The sequence below is a fragment of the Schistocerca americana genome, chromosome 6 (genome assembly GCF_021461395.2).
Source record: "Schistocerca americana isolate TAMUIC-IGC-003095 chromosome 6, iqSchAmer2.1, whole genome shotgun sequence".
Lineage (NCBI taxonomy): Eukaryota > Metazoa > Arthropoda > Insecta > Orthoptera > Acrididae > Schistocerca > Schistocerca americana.
In genome coordinates, this window is record NC_060124.1 from 102809014 (window position 1) to 102834579 (window position 25566).

Below are 25566 nucleotides of genomic sequence, written 5' to 3' on the forward strand. Positions count from 1 at the left end.
TACCCTAACTCTGATTATGGAGGTGATATCTCAACTAGATGGTCCACCAATGGAATTCTTATCATGTGAGGAGGACCCACTGTCTGGAATGTTTGAAAGCAACATCTTGTGGCAACTCCAATGGCTGAAATAGAATATCATGCCACTGTCTCTTTGATCAACAACATTTGTTTGAATGACACCTTGGACAAGAACTTGGAATTTCAGGTTTGAATCAACTGATAGAACAGTGCATTGACAATGAAGCTACCATACATATGTTGAAGAGTACATATGAAGGGAAAATAATTGACAATCAAGCAACCATACATATGAAGGAACAATAATAAGAGGCATGACACACACTGAAATCCCACAGAAGCTCATTCAGCAAAATACTGGAATGACTAAAATCAAAACCTGTGGAATGTTCAAGTTACTGAGTACACCATTATTTTTTTATATCTTGTTGTCATACATTGGGCAAGGTGTTTACATACTCTGAACTTGACAAACTAAAATCCAAACAACATATCCCAATTGACTCCCAATGATGAAAGTGTGTACATCATCAAAATACGCAATTTTTTTAAGTGTGTGGACTACCACTGCAGATGACAGCCACCTTTCACCACTAACCTTTCTAGGTTTTCATCTTTTGGCCTGTGTTACTACCTTTGCAAAGATAATTAAAGTTTGACAGTCATCATTCCACCATGGGACTCTTGAGCCTAGGGATCCTTCCTGACTACTTTGGAACTGACACTTCTGTAGCCTGATGGATCACTATAGTGATGTGATCCATCACGTCATGGACACACACTCTTCTTTCAACAATGACAAATTAACATACAGTGCCCTTCTGCCTCTGATTATTATCCATTTTCACAGCCTCCTTTTGAGTGGTGATGTGTTGGAGATGTTGCCCCTTTTGGAAAAACAGTGGGTTGAACAGTGGGTGTCTGCCACTTCCTGCACTCTGAAAAAGTGTGACAACTTCCCAGTATTCAGAAAGCAGATCTTATTATGCAGGAGAAACTTCCTGACTGCATGATTCCTAGAGTATGGATATGCAGTCATATGATGAGCACTGAAGTCTCCAGAAGAGAGGGCAGAGATGTTGATCAATGAAGTCTTCAAGAGCAGCTACATCAAGTGGATTAGATCTTCAAAAATATAAGACACAAATGTAATTTTAGATGGCATATACACTGATTAACCAGAACATTATGACCACTGACCTACTATTGATACAAACCTGTCCAGGTGGTAACAGTCTCACCTGGCGAGGAATGACTGCAAATCAGATACACACACAGTGCATGTAGTATCAGTGAGCATGCTGTCTGTGTGTAGATTGGGGAAGGCGTGAAATCTGTATGAGTTTAACTAAGGGCAGATTATAATGGCCCAAAGGCTCTGCACAAGCATTCTGGGAACTGCACGACTTGTTGGGTCTCGAGGAGTGCTGTGGCAAGTTTCTTCAACATGTGGCAAAACCACATCCAGATGTCATAGAGTTGGGTGGCTACCCCTCATACCCCTCATTACAGATGTCAGACATCATAGCCTGGGCAGACTGGTAAAACAGGGCAGGCAGTGAACTGTCAAGGAACTAATGTCAGACTTAAATGCTGGGCAGAATACAAATCCGTCTGAACACACAGTGCACCAAACACTTCTAACGATGGGCCTCTGCAGCCGACAACCAATGCATGTGCCAATTTTAACACCACAACATTGGCAACTATGAGTAAAATACGCACATTGCCACTGGCACTATATTTTGGCACTGTGGCACTGCACTGCACAGTCTGATGAATCCTGATACCTTCTTCACCATGCCAACGGGAAAGTGTGAACTGACGTCTTCCAGGGGAACAGCTACTCGACACCTGTAGTGTGGGATGGAGACACACTGGTGGCAGTTCCATTATGCTCTGGGGAACATTCATGTGGGCATCCATGGGTCCAGTGGAGTTTGTGCAAGTCACAATTACAACTGAGGATTATCGCACACTGGCTGCAGATCACATACACCTCTTCATGACTATTATGTTTCCTGAAGGCAGTGGTATTTTTCAACAAGATAATATGCCATATCACAAGGCCAGGAATATGATGGAGTGATCTGAGGAAGATAGTGGCAATTTCCAATTAATGTGATGCCCCCCCCTCCCCCCCCCCCAACTCTCCACATCTGAACTCGATATAACACATCTGGAATGTGACTGAATGTGGTATCAGAGCTCATTGCCCCTCTTCCCGGAATTTACTGGAATTAGGTGACTTGTGTGTGTATATGTGGTGCCAACTCCCTCTAGCAACATACCAAGGCCTCATTGCTTCCATACCATGATGTGTCACCACTTTTATCTGTGCAAAAGGTGGACATACCAGTTATTAGGTAGGTCATCATAATGTTCTGGCTGATCAGTGTAGATTTCTGCGGCTACTGGCTCAAGGTTAGTTCGGAGGGAGATGCAGGAGCTCCAAAACTAGTCACATTACATTGCAATATTTTATCTCATATCAAAAAACTTCTCTTTGCCTCTGTACTTTTGTGTGCAGGATTTTGGAGAGTAGGTGGGAATGTAGGGTGATAGGGAGGGGGGTTATTGTTACGTCATCTGCTTGTGTGTCCTGGTCCACAATGGAGTCATTCAAACTGGGACAACTTGTAATCATTTATCCAATGCTGCTTTCTCTGGCTGTGTCCTGTTTCCTGGGGTTCTTTTATTGGGATGGAGGAGAGCTTTTGTTATGTACATTGCAATGTCCTTCCTTATGTATACTATTTAATCAAGTCAATAGCTCTTGGCAGCTTTTAATATCAGCTCTCCCCAAACAACAGTAACTAATTATTTTGGGTTGCCAGCCTCACTAGAAAAGGTTCATTCCATGAGACAAGGGGAAATATTCTAAACAGAAATCAGTGGTGAATCTGACAATCGCAATGACCGAGCATCAATTCATAAGGATTGTTGAACCATAAGGAAACCAACACAGACACTATACACAAGCCTGGCCTATCATCACACAAAGATTACAGTGGACTCTGAAAAAGGAAGGACAGCACATATGATATTTAACACTTACGTGTGGAGAGAGGTGGAGAAAGTAACTGTTAAAGAGTGATATGACAATATAAATTCAAAGTATATTCAATATGAATTCACGCCCTTTAATAACTGTTTCCACCCTTTTACACTTTGACATGCAAGGTCTCCTCTAGTCTCTGTATGGCCTAATAAATGCTCCATTTTTACACTATGACAAATAAGGTTAAACTAGCCTCTGTTACACCCTTAGGCACTTCCAGTTCTTCCTGAGAGTTAGTAAAACCCACAAACAACTAGTCCTCCAGTCTTCAACCAATCAAAATTATTCGCTCTCACCCATAGATGAAATTACAGGCAGTTTACTAAGGCACTTTACCTTTGACAGTGAGCAATGTGCCTCTCCGTTCTCCACCAGTCCTTGTTGAACTGCCCTCTCATTCCCCGAACTGCTTCCAACTCCTCACACCACTGTCACCATTTCACGATTCCACTACTGGCTGCAACTCTGGACCAACACTCACTGTCTTCACTACTCAATTCACTCCTGTAGTCTACTACACCACTCTTGGCCTCTGCCCTCTTATAACTGGCTGTTTCACAAGAAACCTCAGCAACAAGCTGTCATTGGGCACTCAGTTCCTGCTATCTCCCTCTTTCACACCCCACTGCCTCTCTTGCTACTTCCAAATGAATTTCCCGATATAATGGCGGACTGGGAACCACAGCTGTTACTGCCGACAGGAAAACAATGTCTGGCAGCTGCCGACACACCTCCATTCCAGGTTTGCAAAACAGTCTTAGAGTTCCCAGAGTTTCCATGGTTCCACAGCGATTCCAGGGGTCACGAGCATCTCAACAAACATTCCCAAGAACTGCGCCCAGCATTTCCAGGGCTCTCACCACCAAGCCAGGGGTCAGTCACACTCTCCATTGCTGGAAGCTGCCATGCGGCCAGCCACTCTCCTCGCAGTCGAAGCAGCAGGCTTCCCACCCGTTACTTTTGATTAAAGCAATATTGAGCTTAACATTATCTCCAAACTGCAATCCTAATAAATTATGTTTTATAACATCATGTTGCATCTCTGGAGCTACTTTCTTTGAATTATTAGCAATTTGTCCTGGTCCTAGATCAGAGGTGGTCATAGTCTCATTGTCGTGGGTGCTCCTGCATGTGCACTTACATATGCAGCTTTCTGGAGACTGCTGTTACTTCTGTCTAAACAGAAGCATTATCTTTAGCTACTGTCTCCCTTAAAGCCCATGTGAGATTATAGAGCTTTATATTTTTTTTTTGGCATAAGCAAAAAGAATTCATTGCTTTGTTTCTATTTCTTGGATTTCCATCCATTCCATGTGCTCCAAACAACTACTGCTCCAAACAGTGCTCCAAACAAACAGTGCTCCAAACAACTACTGCTCCAAACAGGGTGTTCATAAGAGCAATTTATGCACATTTCTGTGGATAAAAAAGCCGTTTCTCCTCCATAAGCAACATCTCCTGATCTTAACTTCTGCCATAATCAATAGCCAGTGAAACAGTATTGCCCGAAAATTTTGGGGTAAATGCACTACTGACATACAGCAGGTGTGTGTGTGTGTGTGTGTGTGTGTGTGTGTGATATATATATATATATATATATATATATATATATATATATATATATATATATATATATATATATATATATATATATATATATATATATATATAATATTGTCATTAAATTAACATCCCCTTTACTGTAAATCATCTAATTACCTTGAAAGGACTTCTGTTTAGGGACTGCTCTTCCTGGATACCATTTCCACAATGGAACTGCAATAACACATCTGACATTCCGGAATTTAAGATATGAATTTGTATGGTGCGCATGGCACATCTTTTGAATAAATACATCATCCTCTTATCAAATTGGGCAGGGTAAGTAAGTTGCAAATAACACTTTCCTGCACTTACACATTTACTTTTCTCACCATCTTTTTCACATTTTTGGGGCCATCATCTCCTACTATTATTCAACTTCAGTTTGTCACGGAACACGTCTACAGACGTTAAAGTAACCTCTGGCGTGCCACAGGGGAGTGTTATGGGACCTTTGCTTTTCACAATATATATATAAATGACCTAGTAGATAGTGTCGGAAGTTCCATGTGGCTTTTCGCGGATGATGCTGCAGTATACAGAGAAGTTGCAGCATTAGAAAATTGTAGCAAAATGCAGGAAGATCTGCAGCGGATAGGCACTTGGTGCAGGGAGTGGCAACTGACCCTTAACATAGACAAATGTAATGTATTGCGAATACATAGAAAGAAGGATCCTTTATTGTATGATTATATGATAGCGGAACAAACACTGGTAGCAGTTACTTCTGTAAAATATTTGGGAGTATGCGTGCGGAACGATTTGAAGTGGAATGATCATATAAAATTAATTGTTGGTATGGCGGGTACCAGGTTGAGATTCATTGGGAGAGTCCTTAAAAAATGTAGTCCATCAACAAAGGAGGTGGCTTACAAAACACTCGTTCGACCTATACTTGAGTATTGCTCATCAGTGTGGGATCCGTACCAGATCGGGTTGACGGAGGAGATAGAGAAGATCCAAAGAAGAGCGGCGCGTTTCGTCACAGGGTTATTTGGTAACCGTGATAGTAGCTTGCTCGCCAGGTTTCGAGAGGGTGCGTTTCTGGATGAGGTATCGAATATATTGCGTCCCCCTACTTATACCTCCCGAGGAGATCACGAATGTAAAATTAGAGAACGCACGGAGGCTTTCAGACAGTCGTTCTTCCCGCGAACCATACGCGACTGGAACAGGAAAGGGAGGTAATGACAGTGGCACATAAAGTGGCCTCCTCCACACACCGTTGGGTGGCTTGCGGAGTATAAATGTAGATGTAGATGTAGAACAATTCCTCCAGTTAAAAGTGTGGAGTGAGTTTGTTGAATGTGGCCATCGCCAAAATGTTTTGCAAATTATAAATCATACAGCCTGGCAAGGCTAAGGGGTCTATTAACAGGCATAATATTCAGAATCTTGTTACGAATGAGGATGTTCTTGCTATCCTCTATAGTGCTTCCTGATGTAGAAAAGATCCTTCTCTCTTTTCAGTTCTGAACATTCTGACAAGTCATATGAATTCTATTTTCATTTTGTGGTGTGATTTTTTCTGGTCTATGTCAACAACAACAGAACTCCTATCTTCTGTTGTTGGACTGTGTGTTAGTGCTACTCTGAATATTAAACAGAACACTTAAAGATTCACAGAGGTTCCACAAGAATATAAGGAAAAAGGCTTTATCCAGAAAGAGTCCTAATGTCTCAGCAAGCCAGACAAAACTGTGGTGAAGCAGGTGCTTCAAGCTTTGTTCACTACATTATATTTTATCTCAACATCCATTTACCACCAAGGCCCATAACTGTTATTACATTTGTCATACTATCTATATCTACATATGTACTTGTGTGTGGCAGTGGGGGTGCACTGCACTACTACTAGTCATTTCCTTTCCTGTTCCACTCACAAACAGAATGAGGGAGATATGGCTATCTATATGCCCCCACATGAGCTCTAATTTCTATTCGTGGCCCTTGTGCAAAATGCATGTTGGTGGCAGAAAAATCATTCTGCAATCAGCTTCAGATGTCAGTTGCCTAAATTTTCTCAAAAGTTTTCCTCTAAAAGAACATCGTCTTCCCTCCAGGGATTTCCATTCAAGTTCCTGAAGTATCTTCTTTGTTTGAGCCTACCGGTAGCAAATCTAGCAGCCCACTTCTAAATTGCTTTGGTGTATTCCTTCAATAGGACCTGGTATGGATCCCAAACACACTAGCTGCACTCATGAATGGGCTGCACTAGTGTCCTATATGCGGTCTTCTTTACAGATGAAGTTCTGCTGCACAATCTCAAAGATCCCTGTCTGTGTTGACCCATGAGACAGACAGCTTAGACCCTAGCCAGCAGGTCTTCATCCATTTCTATGGGAGTTTTGATGTAACAACAGAGAAAAAAGTCCAGAGGTGTGAGATCAGGCAATTGTGCTAGCCACGGAACAGGGTCTCTCCTTCTAATCAAACGATTAAGGCACATGTTTTTCAGGTGCTCGCAGACACTAACTTTGAAGTGGGCTGGTGCACCGCTGTGCTGAAGCCACATCCTTTTGCAGACAACATGATATACAGTATCCAAGAATTGTGGTGGTACATCTCACAGGAACACCAGGTAACATGACAAGTCAAATGGGGAGGTAGCAAATAAGGTCCTATTAGCTAAGCTTGCATAATGCTCACAAACACATTGACAGAGAATCATTGCTGATGGCCACCACTGTGGGTGGTGTGGAGGTTGTCGTCGCATCAGGCATCGTCATTTCGGCTGATGAAAACACCATCACGGCTGAATGAAGTCACATTCATGAACAATACAAACTGTACGAACTTTGGCACTACAGCACTGCAGTGGATGAACCACTGACAGGAGTGAACATGGGGCTCAAAATCTGTTGATTCCAGTGCTTGCACAAATTCTTTATTCCACGAGTACTCTCCACACAGTATCCTTCGAAGCATGTGTTTCACAGGCAAGATGACAGTTGCTTGTTGTTGAGCAGTCAGCCACACGATCCAACACCATCTCCTCAAAGTCTCATGTCTGAACATGTCTTTGGTGGTAATCTTGGCTGGTTCTCTGTGGTGTGAATGATCCTGTCTCTCATAAGTTGGTATCCACAGAGGTTAACTTCTTCCAGCTAGGGTGATGCTTTTTGTGAAAGCATTCTTTGACGTTCGTGGTGTCTTATGGGCACTATGTCCTGCCACACCTTACATTAAATGCATGGCTGCCAACTCTCATGATGAGTAACGTTCCATCTGACCAAGTGTCACGTACACAGTGACACACCTCACCACAGACACATCACAAGCTGTCTGATGCGATTGATCGACTGACACCAGGGATAGTGGGGTGCGTGTGGCACAGGTTAATGCAACAGTGCATATATGCTGTTGTCACGATACATGTGCTATGACCTAAGCTGTGCACAATATGTCCATTTAGTGGTCAGGGGTGTACACTGTTATCACCCATTGTCTGTTCCAGTGTACAACAGACATCCGGCATCTTTGCAAGACTGCGGCAGAACAGCATGCACTGTTGCAATACATGCATTGAGAGTGGCGGTCATCGCTTTGAACTATTACTACGAGCTATGTTGTTGTCATGCAGTGTACGGTGTGTATGTCCGTAACACAATAAATACACAATTTCCATCACTAGTTTCCTACCTCAATATACGTGAGTGTGGATCCGCTATCACCTGTTTTAATTTGACACAAAAGGTTTGAGACACCTTGTACAACACTGTTTGTGCATATTTTGGTGACCTGTTGTTGTTCTCACATCAACCTTCTAAGAATGTCTTTCTTGCCCACAGTACAGACATCAGGTTTCTTGTGGTATACAAATAAAGGTGAAGGCCCTTGAGGACGTAGAAGTTACTGTAATCCCACTGGTATCTTCATCACCATTCAAAACACATCCAAGCCAGCAATGCCTTTCGTACATGAATACAACAAACCTAGTGAGTCTTATTGTACCTGTGTTAGACATTCATTTCTGATGTATGGTGAATTGTAGAAAATCTTTGTTTGGATTTTATTATGGCCGGTGGAAATAACACACTGGAACTTGTGGGTATCTGTAATTGTACAAATCTGCGCTATACCACTCCTGAAGGAGAGATGCTGCTCATAATGCTTACTGTAATTTTTGTAATGAAAGTGACACATTGTAATGTTCTTGGAACACCATTCAAACTAGGGGAAGCAAGTCTCTCGATGATACCAGTGATACCATCGCAAGGTCCTTTGCCATGTGATGTGGCAAAGAAATACCACTCTGCACAGATGCTGAAATCAATCTGATGGAAGGATATATTTGCCCCCCCCCCCTTTTTTTTGCGTTGCCTGTACTGGGCTGCAGCACCCTCTGAGAAGAAATAAATGTACTTGTGTTTTTTATGGAAATGGGATATCATGAAGTTAACCAAATGATGTTGGGAAGATGAACAGTTACAGTGTCATGTTTAAGGTTTCTGAAATGATAACTTTAATTTTATCAATTGCATGGGTTTCTGGATGCATATAATAAATAACAAATGCATGAATGGTGGCCTGTGCGGTGTTCCAGTGGATGGACCTTGTCATGCAGGACAAAAGCATAATTATCTCAATAACCACATAACAATGTATTCATTGCCAGCAAGTGTCTCTTTCAGATGTTTCTGAAATTTCACACTTGGTAACTATAATGAAGGCCAGTAGGAGGTTTTTTCAATCTTCTGACAATGTTTTTCAATTAACCTTCCACAGAAGACTGACGTGCTCAAAGAGTTATTCCATTTGCAGATGCCCACATTTTGAATGTTATTTCACCAGTACCATTTCTGTCATACAACACTCCTAGGTATGTCATGAAAGAATGTATGCGTAAGCAGTTCTGGCATGCTGACATAACACTTAGGCTGTGTTGTATTACAAATGATAATAACAAAACAGTGTTGGATGTGTTGACAGTCGGCATCATGTGTCAACTCTTTCCTAAATAGTTTGTGGTTCCAAATTCATTTTCAATCCTTTGAATACTCCAACTTTTCAGAAGAAGCATCAATATTTGGATCTTCTCACTGTTTGTGGCGTTAGTACTGAATCTCTCTTTCAATTGCATTATTATTTCTGATTCCACATTTGTTTGATCCTCTGCATTTTCTCGTATTTACTTTGGAACTTTCTTGAACTTTTTCTGTGCATGTATTTTCTCTCTGCCTCTTCTTTTCCAACAGTGACGTCTCAAGGAATGCCAGACTGCAATTTAATGCAACCATATCACTACAGACCCTAGTTTCGGTGTCAATCTTTTCCTACATGTATCACATACTTTGTGGTCTATCATTATGCCACTGATCGTATCAACCATTAACATGTGCATACTGCCTATTACAAATGCTTACTATTGGACCCTTCATATTGCTACCTTACTGTGTGTTGGTGTCAACCGATCTATTTAACAGGTAACATGTTTTTCAGTGCTTTATGTCATCCTGTTGCAGTCTGCATTCAATTTGTATTGCTTTGTTATATTACTTAGCTATATATCTCCTAATCCAAACATCATCCCACTTGATTTTTTACTATGTTGTCTAGTACAACATAAAGTAAAAAATATTTTTTTCTTAAATTCTGAAGGTGAGATATGTTGAGATATCCAACATCAAGGTCACTGACCTAATTAATTATGTACATTGTTTGCATATGGTGAAGACTGACATCATTTGAAAGTCTGTTCTTAGCTCTTTGCAAAATTACCTGATTCACAGGCCTATGTCTATTACAACAGAGGTAAAAGCCATTTTTGTCAGCAGTGTTCGTTGAATTTTCTGCACATTTTTAGAAATTCAGGTGGCCATTATTTTTGCTGTACTTGTGCTACAATTCGAAACTTCGTATTCTTCATTTTCTCCTCACGTGCAGTGCACACACAAAATTTGATAAAAATTGGCGACATTCAGGTTGAAAATTACATTTTCCTGTGTTGGTATGACATGGAATGACCCAAGGGAAAGCTGAGTTTCGTATGAGTGATGTTTTCTAAACCTGTACTATTTTGTGGGCTGAAGATTTTCTGTCTCCAGGAAATTTATTAAATTCAAACTGAGAATATGTTTAAGAACTCTGCAGCAAACCATGTTAAGGATATTGATCCGTAATTTTGCAAGCCTGTTCTTTTACCCTTCTTAGGAGTCACCTGCGCTTTCTTCCAGCCACTTGTGACTTTGTGCTAGGTGACAGATTCACGATAAATGTAAGCTGAGCCAATACCATAGAACACCCTTTGTAATACTGAACTGGGATTCCATCTGTACCTGGTGACCTATTTGTTTCACAACCCAGGAATCCAGCCAATATTCTTCTCTCCAAATTCTTGAACATCCCATCACCATGAACAACAGCAATCACTTAAGAACACATGGCTCATGAACATGTGTTCACCTGAACCAAACAACTGCTAGTTAAAGATTATCTTAACCCTCGAGCAAGCATACTGTCTTACATAACACGAACCTGGGCATGGAGCACTTTGCACACAGGTTAAGAATAGCTGTCTTTATGTCACCAATGTAAACACACATGAAGAAAATTGTAGTTTTATCTTAGTTTAATTAAACAAAAATAAAATAATCTAATGTTATATGAGCTAAATCACTTTAATTAAACACACAAAATAAACCTCTCACTTTATCTCTGCTGCCACACACAAGTGTTACTCCACAGTAATGACCCACACAAATCATTAAACAGCACAGTTGCATGGGCTCTTGATTACCTCTTAGATAACTGCCTCGTTGTGGAATTCAGCTGACAGCTCAGAATCTGTGCCTTTCTTCTTTCTTTTTGCATTGTAATTTTTTCCCACCTAGCTTGCTGTTTACTTTGTATTACTGCTGCTCACTTGAAAAAAATGGTTCAAATGGCTCTGAGCACTATGGGACTCAACTGCTGAGGTCATTAGTCCCCTAGAACTTAGAACTAGTTAAACCTAACTAACCTAAGGACATCACAAACATCCATGCCCGAGGCAGGATTCGAACCTGCGACCGTAGCGGTCTTGCGGTTCCAGACTGCAGCGCCTTTAACCACACGGCCACTTCGGCCGGCGCTGCTCACTTGAACATGTGACAACACAGCTTATTACTGTGTTAGCTGAAGCTATAATGAACGAATAGGTATCGGGCTCACAACTGTAAAACAATGGAACAGGGCAAAACAATGTTATTTGTGACTGGGCCATTTTATTCACAGGCATGCCTGCTCGAGGGTTAAGAGTTTACCACTTAACACTGAGGTGGGTGGGAGTGTTTGTTTCCATATGTAGTTTAAGGACTGCCAAGGACAATTTATTCTCAATAACATGGAGGCAAATCGCAAAAAGAAAGTGACACACATGATGACAGTCAGCAATTCCACATTTTTAGGGTCAATGGAAACGTCTGATTCCACCTGTCTAGTTTGACCCGTGATGTAAGGGTGTTGTTGTGTGTGATGTCACGGCACGGTGATTTTGAGTTGGTTGTGTTTGTAGATGTCATCTTCTTGTGTTTCATGGTACCCTCTGGTGGTGGTGGTGGTGGTGGTGGTGGTGGTGGTGTGTGTGTGTGTGTGTGTGTGTGTGTGTGTGTGTGTGTGTGTGTGAAGCCGGCAGTATTTGTAATTCCAAACATAAGGTTTGGAAATTATTTCAGTGGGTTATCAATTTTGTTTGTTTGTGTGTTTGGGGTTTTCGTTAGGTGTTATTAATTTGTTGTTTGTAGTGTGGTTAAGACAATTAATTTGTGCGTGTGTTGGGGGCGGGGGTTTCGGATGGCCGACCTAGTTTGCAGCACTGGAATTTGTTTGTGGTAAGTAATTTTTTTCCCCTGTCTTCTCGAATTGTGATGTTCTGTGTATTTATTGTGTACTCAATGTGTTTTAATTTATGTAGGGAAGTTTGATTTGTGGATTTTTTGAGGTTGTGGTTTTGGTTTTATTTTTTGTAGTTGTAAGTGTTGGTTTTTTTGATATCAATAGTTGTGGTTGACCTATATAGGTCACTGGAAATGACAGATTCCCATTTTCGTAGTTGTAGGTGTTGGTGTTTTAGTATCGTTATCTGGGGTAGACCTATGTAGGTCAAGGGAAATGTCCTATCCCAATTTTCATAGTTTTAGTTGTAGGTATTGGTGTTTTGGTATCGTTACCTGTGGTTGACCTATATAGGTCAAGGGAAGTGTCAGACTCCGGCATTTTTTTTCTTTTTTTCCCCCTATTATATTTAGCTTGTCCTCAACCTAAAACCCCTAATTTCCTGTGGTTGTCCCGTTAGTTTGATTGTATTTTTGGAGAGAGATGTTATTGTCTTATTTATAAGTATTTTCGTGTTTGTTGCCGTGTGTATGTAGTGACATCGTAGGCGCCAATTTCGAGATGCTTACAATAGCCATTTCCACCATATTGATGATGTCATGGGTCAAAGCAGACGGGTGGAATTGGACACTTCTGTAATCCCCATTTTTAAATTCATTGAAAGATATATATACATAACTGAATCATTACTAAATAACTACTCAAATACACTTGCAAAAATCTGTAACTATCTGCATCTTGTAATGTCCACATTTACTGAGAGCTTATGGCGACTCATTCCAACCAGGTTACAAAATAGAGAAACTACAGTGAGGTTCCTTTACATATTCCTGTGTTTGGACAGTAAATTGTTTCAAACCCTGAGTGTAGCTAAGAAACTTCCAGTTGTGGATTGCAGAGCAGCAACAATCACAAAAGAGGGCACAGATAGAAACTACCTATGCATAACACAAAAGGAGAAGTTGTCAGCATATGGCAAGTAAGACCAGTAGTCTCAATGCACAGGTTGGCTCTGGGAATGTTTTTCTAAATCCATGTATAAAGTCCAGTGTCCTCCTGAGAGACAGTGAAACAGTATTGTCTTGCAGATCCAAAAACTAAACAGACATAACCGAAGTCTAACAATTACAAACGTAAATTTTACGCAAGTGCAAGAATTAACTCCACCCGCATACTAGCAGTTGCCATTGGGGGACCTCAGAGATGTTTACTGGTTCCATATGCCTCCTGATCTTGCTATTGTGGCAGCCTGGGAGTCGACTCATCAAACACGAGCAGAAGTTAAATGCAAACAAGATGCACGTTTCTGGGAAAAAAGATCTGATGCATAGTCAGAGGCAATTTTCAGCTTTAGAGTAGCGATTTGAAGGGTTTGCTGCCCAAACCTCATTATTTTGTCGACTGTTGTTGAAAGTAGAGGCCCATTCAGGCCACTAGGAGAGGTATTTTGTTGTGGCTGTCGAGCTTGGTTCTACGAACTGATGGTAAGATATAGCCACTAGACAGGGTCCAAGATGTATGTGCAAACATAATACAGAAAGGTGCAGCAGATTTTTCCAATGGGCTACATATCAACCAATTTCTTTGCATTGATACTTGCTCATCCTGTAACTACTCAATTTATGGGTGGGCAGTTTTCTTCCAGAACCCAGTATCATCTTCATGATCCAGACACTGTAGCCATGATCACAGTTCTCTGCAACATGCAAGCTTGTGCAGTCAAGGTATCAACAAATGATTCCTATGGTTCTGAGCACTAAGGGACTTAATGTCTGAGGTCACCAGTCCCCTAGAACTTAGAACTACTTAAACCTAACCAACCTAAGGACATCACACACAGCAATGCAAAAGGCAGGATTCGAACCCGTGACCATAGCGGTCACGAGTTTCCAGACTGAAGTGCCTAGAACCGCTCAGCCACTCCAGCTGGCAAGGTATCAACAACTGCCACAGGATGTGCAGTAGTATTGATCGACTAGCATGTGTCAAATACTTATTTAAACAAAACTAGTCTCACTCCCTTGGGCTGTGAATGATTTAACATCAGCAGTTGGGTACTAATAACTTTTCCAGACAAGGAATGTATTACATCCATTATCTGCTTTCTTAAATCGTTCCTCAGATATTGCTTCTATCAAGAATGATGAATTTTATGTATGGGTCTAACAATGGACTGGTTAAACAATGATTCTCTTTGCAGCACTCAGGATCTTATGGATATAACAAACAACAAACTTATGAAAGTAGTAGAGAGCAACAAAAACTAATACATTCTCCTATAATTTAAGCCTCTACAAAGTCCCAAAGAGTCTCACTACCAAATTTACAATACCACAACAGAGTTTGCAGACAATATCCACATCTGGAAGTTAAAGATGAAGTAAAATGGGTATAAAATGTTGTAAGAGATTGCAAAGAGACAAATAAATGTCACTCTCTGAATCAAAAGGGAGCACTGGACATAAGGAAATGAATGAAATCCTGACAAAAGGATTAAGCATAACCCAGAATGTTACGTTTTGACCTTACAATCACAGCATTATAAGCAGTTTCTAACTTAAGTGTACTGCCTTACCTTTGTCCAAATGTTTAGGATGGAAGTGTTCAACAGTTTTGGTAGTGGCATCCCAATTTCATAATTTACCTATTTCCTCCATTAAATTACAGTACTAGAACTGTAAGATAAGTCTCTCACTTGTACACATTCAAAATGCAAAATCTGCTTTAAGTTGGCCTCCAGTGCTTTGATAAACGACTTTGCTATAAAACAATTTTCCTGCAACTTGTTTTAAAAATTGTGTGACCTAGCATATTGTATTATAATGACAAATCCAATATCACTGTGAAATGACTCCTCAAAGAACAAAGTTTATCAAGTTTTCACGCCTGCCAGATGACAACGAAATAGTCTAAACTAATAGCAGAAAAATACAGCTTTGCAGGAGCCTTGGTGGCACCCATAAAAGTGTTTATCGGTACCTACACTGTTCAGAAAACAAACCAGTCACTGTAAATAAGACTGGAAACCATAGGCTACAATTTTAACTTTCTGAAACTTGTTGAGTGAACTCAAGGACAGCTAGTTTTCGGTCAAAGTAAAAAAGTGTGATCACTTCCCAACACCTAATTCTGTCACAAATTTATTCATGGAAAAAGAAATACAACAACATTAGCAATAGAAGGAACAAAATTTTTGGAAAATTGTAGATGGTATTATTCTGACACAAAATGCTTAGAGTATTAGTGTACAGTAATTTGTGTACTTATGCTGAGGAAAGCAATTCATTGGCATTGGGTAAGCAATTTACTACTGACATGTTCTGTGAACATGCTTAGTCAGTGACTGTCCCCATCACAGAGGGGCCCATTAGTTAAATTTTATTTCTGATAGTGGCAGCGTACTGAGCTTATGTTGGCAAGGACTAATCAATGCAGTGAATTACATGAAATTCATAGTAATGCACACGTTTTGTTACAAAATGTTCACTTTACAAGGATAATTAATTTACTGAGTGTGAGGTTACATACAAATGCCCATCAACAATAGAGCAAGAACAGCATTGATCACTTACTTCATGGCTAGTCTTTCCCAACATCAGCACACTATGCTGCTGCTGCTGCTGCTGCTATGAGTAAAATTTTACATATTCATCTGAGCCCTCACATATTGCATTCACTTCTTGCACAACTCAAAACAATGCCATTTCTGGCAAGAGTGTGGATGGTATTCACCACATTTGCAGCTTGGTAGAGTGCAATATCATGTCTGTAGTTAGCTGTTTGTCAGTTACCACAGAGTTGAAATTTCAGGAAAAACTAACCATAGTGTATGGAAACAAATTTGTTGTATTCTAATACACAACAACAAATAGCAACATGAGCATTATGTATATGTTGTGATCTTTTCAGGCACTGTACAAAATATGAAAACAAATACAAATAATAACTTTGGCTCATAATACAACAGTTGTTTCATGCCGGAAGCAATACAGCCACAGGAGTGCAATAGCAAAAATATAAATGAAGGCCTAATTCATTATTGCAAATTCATTTGTTCGTGATTACTATGTCATTCTTCGGTCACAGGGTTCACATTATATAAATGTACCTACTGACACCTGAAAATACCTGAAATATCAAATTAGCTCTGCGGTACTTCTATTACTTCAGTCCCATCCCTCTCATTTAGCTTGTACATATTTTTCAAGTTAATCACCGTCTAAAACACACACGCCTTGAAAGATTTCAAGACACTGTTCATACAAATTATTCCTTATCCATTGCATGCTGAATTGACTCACCAAGAATTCTGTAACAGTGCTCGCTGTTGAACCCAGTTCCTGCATCACTTCATGCCTTCTGTTTGCACCTAGCCTTAAGGATCTTGAGTTAACTTCTTCTGGCATAACTGTCAGAATTTCCAGCAACGGCCATACATTCCCTTGGCTAAATTTACTTATCAAATCCACCACAGGTTTCTGCCATGATGGCATCTGAAGTGCCAGATCCGCAAGAGCAAGACAAAGCTGAAAGTAAAGTTACAAAACTAGAGCATTATCGATGGATAATCCCCAACATTGCAATTCTTGGGCTCTAAACTGGGCATGTAGTAAATACCTTACCTGGGTAACAATGACTGTATTGGTTGCGTCAGTAACCTGACTTATGTGTTCCATGAGCGAGTCACGCAAGGAGTTGTGCGCTTCTGACGGAAGCTCATGAAATGACATTTGAATTTTTGTTCGCATTGTTTGAGCAGCAAAATAGCAAGATTCTAAATCCCGCTTTTGCTGCAGCATTTCATCAGCTATCTTCCAAGCATAAACCTGAAAGGCAACTCTTAAATGAATGCATTAACATGATGGTCGTATCAAACGCTACCACAGTTAGCATGCAGGTAGCATTACCTAAACATCACGCCACCTAAACCATACCAGGAAAATATTCAGTTTAAGTCAAAATAATAGTACTTACAGAACTCTGCAATGTTCCAAGCCATGATGATGCTTTTTCTTTCTCTGTTGGATCTGGATTATGGTACAGTGTAAAAACCGCTTGGTACACTGTATCTAACGACGGGAGAACTTCCATTACAAATTTTTTAGGATAAAACTTTAAACTTTGGCACCTCGAACAATTAAACTTCAATTCTTCTCAGACGGTTTTCTCCCGGAAGAATTTAATAGTTTACTATAAACACGGGCTGACATGCTCACTTGTTACTACGACAAATAAGATGGCGCTGGTCAAAGCATTTAGTCCTGCCTTGCAGATTTAAGGGCTGTCAATTGTTAAAATGAATACTTTTCTTTGACCACACAAATGTGTTAAATATATTACTACTCTTCTATTAATTATAATGGATGTTGATGGTTTGCCGATTATTGGGCCTGGAGTGGATTACACCCAGGTAAAAGCCTCTTAACCAAGTACAAGTCTAATCAGTCATTTACCCAACACGAAATTATAAACGGTGTATTTTACGAATTTGTCGGTCCATAAGGTCTTGTGTTGTACGATTTCAGTCCATAAGAATGCAAAAATAACCGTATACTTGCAATGTTATCAATACAGTGTCACTCGTTTTGGGGCATCTCCCACCCATCGTTAGAAACGAAGTTTTCCACCGCTACTGCTATTTGCTTATTTGAACTCTAAACATTGTGGAAGTCCAGTTTACATACTTGTTTACATGGCGTGATAAAGGGGTCTGCGCAACGTCAAACCGCACATGGCCGACTAGTAAATGTAGGATACATTGTTTGATATTACAGTAACCGATTTTATAAACCAGTCTCATAGCTCTGTGGGAAATTGATTTCTCTGTCCAAGAATTGAATAAGAAGGAAGAGAATTTGCAGACGAGCCCAGTGAGATTACAAATAGAAAAGCGTTTGTTTACTCTATTTACATGTGGAACTGGAACGAATCACTTTTCAACTTTTTCATGTAGCTACAGTGTTTCCTCAGAGCGTGCCTGCAGGGTATTCATATGTTACGTGTTTGACATGGGGATTAATATTTTTTCAGTGCATATAGAGAGAGAGTGAGTGAGTGAGTGAGTGAGTGAGTGAGTGAGTGAGTGTGTGTGTGTGTGTGTGTTTTGGAGCTCACTCCAATGTATGTAGAAATCAGCCTTTGTCTGCTCTTTGAACACTAAAAAAAAGTTTCAGTGCTTTAGACAGCAAGTTGATGTCATCTTGGGTAGTACATGTGAAAGTTTTGTGTGTGGATTTGCATTATGTTCCTACACCAATGCAGGTACCATATAAACTGCCACAGTGGTGTCCAACTTAAGAGCCAATATGGTCATTCTTTCGTTGTCATATACCGTAGAACCCATCGTGTGGAGAACCTTCAAGGATGTGGAACAAGATGAATAAATTGATTGAGGGAAAGCTGGCAGAAATTCATTCCCTTTATGAACAGTTATTTATGATTAATCTAACTGATCTTAGAACAAACTTGACACAACTAGCAGTAGAGCAACCCCTAGAGTAAGAAATAAAAAAAACTGCCAACTCCTGTGTTATGCAAACTAGTTGCTGTCTACCAGTGAGCTTCTAAAGTACTTGTGCCATAAAGGTTTTTGGAGATGAGGGAATGAGAATGTTATACTGTCTTTTTCACTACAATCTCGTGTAATTGTAGATTTTCTCAGTATTTACCTTTCCTTTTATTTTCAGTTTTCCAAATGCACCTCATGTAATATTCCTTCATTTCGTACAATTCTTATAGCCATATAGAACATTTCAAACACTGTCATCCTTTGTCTATCATTTTTCCATATTTTATTGACATCCAGTGTGTTGTTCAGCATGCAGTTTCTAATGTGTACTTTATAATACTGGTTTAAGGACAGATTTTAAAGTTTTCACTCAAAGTTACAATTTCTTCCAGTTGTTCTGGTTGTGGGAGTTGACCTACATCACAGGAATGTCCACTTCATCTTCAAATACTTTGATTTATAATTTCAAGCTCTGCCTGACACTTGGCATCCTGTTAATGTAATTCTTTCATTTTTGCTTATTATTGCCAGAGCATTTCAATACAGCTTTATGTTCAGTGTTTTGCCAATATCTTTGCTCCTCTGTCTGTCAAACATTAAGTCTTTCAGTGTACTTCTGCTATGATTTGTAATTATAACAAGTTTGTTGTTTGAATGTCCCTTTGCTATAATCTATTAGCTATATTGTATTTATTCTTAAGACACATTTGACAGCATAAGTGACAAGATTTATATACTTGTTCAAAGACAGTGTCAGTGAGAACAAGTTTTTTATCTCTCTGGAAATTTCTCTGTAAAACACTGCCATTTTCATCTATTTTACTTTAATAACATTCTTGTAAAACTGTTGACCATCTGCAAACAATTTTTTTTAACTAACTTCAGTCTATACCAGACAGACCTATTGGTATTTCTTTCCAAGTTTTCAGTATTTCATTCAGGTTGAAAAAGATTGGGGACACCTTGCACCCGTAGCATAAGCCACTGGTAGGTCTTGCCCCATTTAAAAATACTAAGGTTTATTTTAATTTTAACATTAGTCTTAGGATTTTTATCCAAAATAGCTCTATTTACTGTTGGATGATTTTGTTCTCTGGCTTGCTTCTTCATTTTATTGACAGCTGCTCCAAATCTTCATGTCTTGCAAGCAGAAATTTTGACACACTATCTTCTCAGCCCCTCTCTTCCATTTAACCTGCCAGTTTGAATGAATGAGTCAAGTAGCAGAAGTTATGACTTATCACATGCTCATATTCGTTTCTGTGAAATGGTGTTGTGATTCTTTCTTTTATTTTATTTTTCGTCCTGTGTGTTAATTGGATGCCAGTCATTCAGGTCAGAAATTTATTATTAACTTTGCTTCCTTTGAAACCAAACTAAACCACGAAATAAATCCATGGATCCTGTGGAGAGTGGTTTCTGGGGTGTGGAAAAAAGTCAAAGATGTTTATTTATTCACGTGAAATATAACGAAATGACTTTGTTACAAAAGACTACAGTATTACACTGTTTATTCTAGTTAGTACTCTAATATAGTGCTAATTCTAACTATAAAATAACCTGAAACATTAAATTTTAGTTTCTGTGATGATGGTCTTCTGTTGTGTAGGAATTGCTTAACAGATTTATTTATTTATTTATTTATTTTAAATTGAGAGTTAAAACTCCATCTCATTGCCTAATAACATTTAATGTGCTCAAGCAGATTGTTAAATAAATCTGAACCCCTTACCTGATTCCTTTCCTGCTGGTAAACCCTTAAATGCTTAGTAGATCTGTTTATAGTCCTAGCTTGTCACTGTTGTTTAAGAAAACAGAAATAGTGATGATAACAAAAGGCAAGGCATTAATGAATGTGTATTTTGTGAAGTAACTGTCAAAATACCAAGGGTGTTTTTTTTAGGAGGTCTCTACAGAATATTGTAGAATATGACGCAAGATACAATTCTTAACACACTTACATATTCTGAAAATATTCTGTCCGTAAGTTGATTTTCCCTTAAAAAATTATTCCATATATTATTAGTCACTGGAAATATGCAAAATAAACTGTTTCTTCATTTTTTTAAAAGACATATGGCAATAATCAAGGCTACTACAAAAATAGCTGAACTATAGTGCTTCATTGATTCCAAGCAGTGGATTTTCCAAATTATGTCGTGTGATCTATCTATAGTTTCTAATACGTCACACTTTCTATTCTTGTATTTTAATGTTTTAGAAATTCTATGAGCTACTTTGAATATTGCAAATAATAAGATGTAAAGACAAATTAATGAAATACTGTTTATATTGATCACATGTCTTAGCTCAATATGGAGATAGTGCTTTTCTGAGAACTTTTTAAGGTATTTAAGCAATGCAATAAAATCCAAATTGTATACAGACAACTAACTGTGAACATCTATGAATAAAAAATTCCCAGTTTTCTTGTTGGATCAATCAGCACTGAGGAAGAACTTGAGTTTTAAAAACTTCTGTCTTTGTTTGAGGAACTCCTTGAAATTAGAGTTCTTACTCTGTTCTGACATTTTCAAGAATGTTTTATAATAATCAACTTACTTGTCCAGGTTTTTAGGCTGTGGTCTGGTGTAGAACAAAACTTCTGTATGATGCTGATACAAACATTGTTCTCAAACGCAGCGTGAAATGTATGAGTGACAGTTAATAATAATAATAATAATAATAATAATAACAACAATTTATTAATATCACCTGCTTTTTAATATTCCTCAAAGCAAATATAGTTTTTAGACTATTCGTCTGAATACATGAACAGTTCCTGAGATTACTTTTCAGTTTACTTAAAAATTCTCTCTCTTTATTTTTCCTGACCATGTTCTCTTTAAAAATGAAGACATACAGAAAAAGACAGTTATTTAATATTCAGCAGGATATTATTTTAACATTATGATTAATTTATTATGCGAGAAAGAAAAGTTCTCTTCAGAGGTTAAGAAAGGTTAGTGATGGGTAGGTTTCTTAATGTAAGTTTTCAAGTCACTGTACTGGAAGAATTAAAGCATATAGTTTACATCTGTCTGCTATAGTCTGCCAGTTCATTTTCTTTAGCATCTCTGTGAAACTCTCCCACTTGTAAGACTAACCTGTGGTCATTCGCGCCGTCCTCTGTAGACATTCAATATCTCTATTAGTCCTATTTGGTAAGGGACCTACACACTTCAGCAGTATTCTGGATTGGTTCACTTGAGTGACTTGTAAGCAATATCCTTTGTGGACTGATTGCACTTCCCCAGTTTTCTACCAATAAACCGAAGTGTAACCCCCCTCTCTATTCATCACTGAGCCTATGTGATCATTCTGTTTCCTATCTGTACAAATCGTTATACCCAAGTATTTGTGTGAGTTGGCCAATTCCACCTGTGACTCATTGATTTTATAGTCATAGGGTACTACTATTTTTCATTTTGTGAATTGCACAATTTTTCATTTCTGAACATTTAAAGCAAGTTGCCATTCTTTGCACCACTTTGAAATATTATCAAGATTTGACTGAATATTTATGCAGCTTTCTTCAGACTTCGTTATAGATAACTGTACCATCTGCAAAAAGTCAGAGGTTACTATTCACATTACCCACAAGTTAATGTACAACATGAACAACAAGGGTTCCAACACACTTCCATGGGCACACCTGAAAGTACTTCTACATCTGACAGTGACTCTTCATCCAGGATAACATGCTGCATCTTCTTCTGCGGCTCTGCAACTCATGATGAGTCTTGGCCTCTTCAATTATTGCCTTCAGCTTATCCTAGTTCCTTGCTAGCATTTTCCAACTCCAGTAGCCCATCTTCCAAAAAGGTCTTCTATGACTCTGTCCTCCCATCTAGTTTTCGGTCAACCACATTCCCTCTGCCCACCTGGCTTTCTTTGTAAAATATTTTTTGGTATTTCTGTATCATTCATCTCTGTCACATGTCCAGCCCACCTCAGCCTAGATGACTTCAAAATTCTTCTTTTCTCATCACCTTCTCCAGGGCGGCGAGGAGTAGGAGACATGCCAATGCTTCACTTTAGTATATCCCATTTTTAATTTCCAGCCTATTGGACAACTTTCCTCAAGTAGTTTTTTTTTTTTTTAAATGCCCAGTTCTCCTAGAGCTTGATATATTTGCTGTTGTTCTATACTATTGTACACTGCTTTAAAATCAATGAAAAGATGATACACTCCAAGCCCATATTCCTTTGTTTTTCCCGGAATTTGTCTAGTTGATAGTTAACTTACTGGGGATAAATCCATACTGATACAGCCCTGTTTCCCTCTGTATTATTGGATGGAGTTGATCATACAGTATGTTAGAGAGGCTTTTATATCCCAGATTAAGCAGTGTGGTCCCTCTGTAGTTACTGCATTCATCTGGTGTCCTTACTAATATAAAGGGCATATAATTCCCTCTTTCCATATTTGAGGCATTTTCTCTACTTCCCACATTAGATTAGCCAGTTTCAGGATGTTTCTTTCCAATTTAGAGCCTCCTTGCTTGAGAAGTTCTGCTGGAATGCCATTCATTCCTGCTGCCTTGTTGTTATTTAGTTTCCTCATTGCAGTTCTCGCCTCTTCTAAATTCAGTGGGTTCACACTGTTATCTGGGTTTTCTTCCTCCTGTGTTTCTGTTGGGTTCCTTGATACAACTGGTCTTGGATTAAGGAGTTTATCAAAGCAGCAACACCTCTATAATTTACCTCTCTCATCTTTTATTAAACTTGTTCTGCTCCTGAAAGGTTTCTGTGCTTTATTCACTTCTGTATAAAATTTCCTTGCCTCATTTCCACTTCTCAGAAGTTCGATTCCTTCAAAATTTGCCTACACGCACTCCCTCTTTTTCCTTTGATCGGACCTTTTTCCAATTATCTGTTTTTCATTATATTCTTCCCTTATCCTTCTGATACAATGTGGTAATAATGTCCTTCTGTATGCCTTTTTTTTTTTTTTTTTTCCTCCACATTTGGTATTGAACCACGAGGTTCTTGTTTGCTGCACACTGTTCCCAAGTATCTTATTTGCTGCTATCTGCACTGTCTTTTTTTTATAATTCCCCATGGCTCATCAATGTTGTTACATTCTCCAGTGTTTTCAAAGGCCTGAATTAATCTCTCCTAGTATTGTTCCCTTCCTTCCTTGAATTCTAAAGCTGTGATATAATATTTCTGTGTCCTGGGCTGAGTTCCTTTCACTGCATTAAATATTCTTGCCCTCATCCATGCTCAAACTAGGAAGTCATCTGTGTATATATTTGGACATCTTAAACTCCTTATATCCTTGCGTCAATTAGTATGTGGTCACTCTGATTTTTTGTATTTCCATCTGGTGCTGTCCATGTTCCTTGATGTATTTCCTTGTTTGAGAACAATGTGGAGCCTACCACCATGTTTCTGGATGTTGCAAATAGCATCAATTGTGTCCCATTGTCATTGCTTATGGCATGTTTACTGTACATAGCTCCATTTGGTCTACAGATTTGTTCTCTTCCCACCTGGGAATTTAGGTCTCCATCTGGGGTTTTGTATCATATCCTGGGCATTCATCATAATGTCTTTCCAGAGATTTGTAGAGAGCTTCTTTCTCATAATCCTCTGATTCTTCAGTTGGTGTATGAGCTTGAATTGTGGAGGAACTGAAGAATTTCCCTTCTATCCTAAGTTTTGATAGTCTTGGGTTTATGAGGTTGAATCCTATTACCAAGTGATTTAGATGGTGATGTAACACCAATCCTGTCTTGAACTCATGGTTCCTTTGACTACAGCTATAAAATATGTTTGCTTCTTTCTTATCTCGGATTCCACTCCCAGTCCATCTTAATTTTTGTAATGCTATGATGCTCTACTTCAGGTTCATTATTTGTTCTAGCATCACTTTCCAGGCTCCTGGGCAGTATAGTGATCTCACTTTCCAAGTACCGATAAATAAATCCGATTTTTGATTTATATTGCTTTTCTTTCTTTTCTTATTTTTCTTGTCTCCATCATTTGGTTACCCTTCCTCCACAATCGTGTCCATGCCACGTCCATCATCCTTTATCCATGCGGCTTTTCTTTGTTGAAGTTTCGTAACAGGTATATTCTGCAGAGTGGCTGTCAACCCTACATCAAATCTCTACCAGTAGACATGTAATTTTTATTCAGGATTTTTTCCCTTAGCCTTTGGAGACCCAACTTCCAGCCACAAGGCTGTGGTTTGCTAGTTCTGGTCTGTCCTGGGTATTTTATTTCCCCAGTGTCCACCATATTAGTGAACATTGCCTGGCTTGCCACCTGGGAAGCTGCCCAATAGGAGACTAGCAACTCCACATGGGCATGGTGCATCCCCCCCTACCAAAAAGTCTTCAGTCCAGTCACAAATTTCACTTGATACCCCATGACTGTATTTTTAACAATAAGTACAAGTGTCGCTCTGATTCAAATGCTTTTCAGAAGTCAAGAAATACTGCATCTACCTGACTGTCTTGATCCAAAGCTTTCAGTATTTCGTGTGAGGAAAATGTGAGTTGGGTTTCATATGATCAATGTTTTTAGAATTTGTGCTGGTTGGCAATGAG

General features: G+C 39.2%; 2 protein-coding genes across 2 annotated transcripts in view; one reads left to right on the forward strand and one right to left on the reverse strand.

Moving 5' to 3' along the window:
* The window catches only part of LOC124619467 (transportin-3), a 205794-nt gene extending 188053 nt beyond the window's left edge, over positions 1 to 17741 (reverse strand). Inside the window, exons 1-3 of the mRNA XM_047145867.1 lie at positions 17473 to 17741; positions 17121 to 17324; positions 16800 to 17024 (exon numbers count right to left, since the gene is read on the reverse strand). Coding sequence (XP_047001823.1) covers positions 16800 to 17024; positions 17121 to 17324; positions 17473 to 17589 — 546 coding nt within the window. The 5' untranslated portion in view covers positions 17590 to 17741. The remainder of the gene's footprint in view (positions 1 to 16799; positions 17025 to 17120; positions 17325 to 17472) is intronic.
* A 16-nt stretch (positions 17742 to 17757) lies between these two features.
* The window catches only part of LOC124619468 (WASH complex subunit 3), a 54806-nt gene continuing 46997 nt past the window's right edge, over positions 17758 to 25566 (forward strand). Inside the window, exon 1 of the mRNA XM_047145868.1 lies at positions 17758 to 17908. Coding sequence (XP_047001824.1) covers positions 17858 to 17908 — 51 coding nt within the window. The 5' untranslated portion in view covers positions 17758 to 17857. The remainder of the gene's footprint in view (positions 17909 to 25566) is intronic.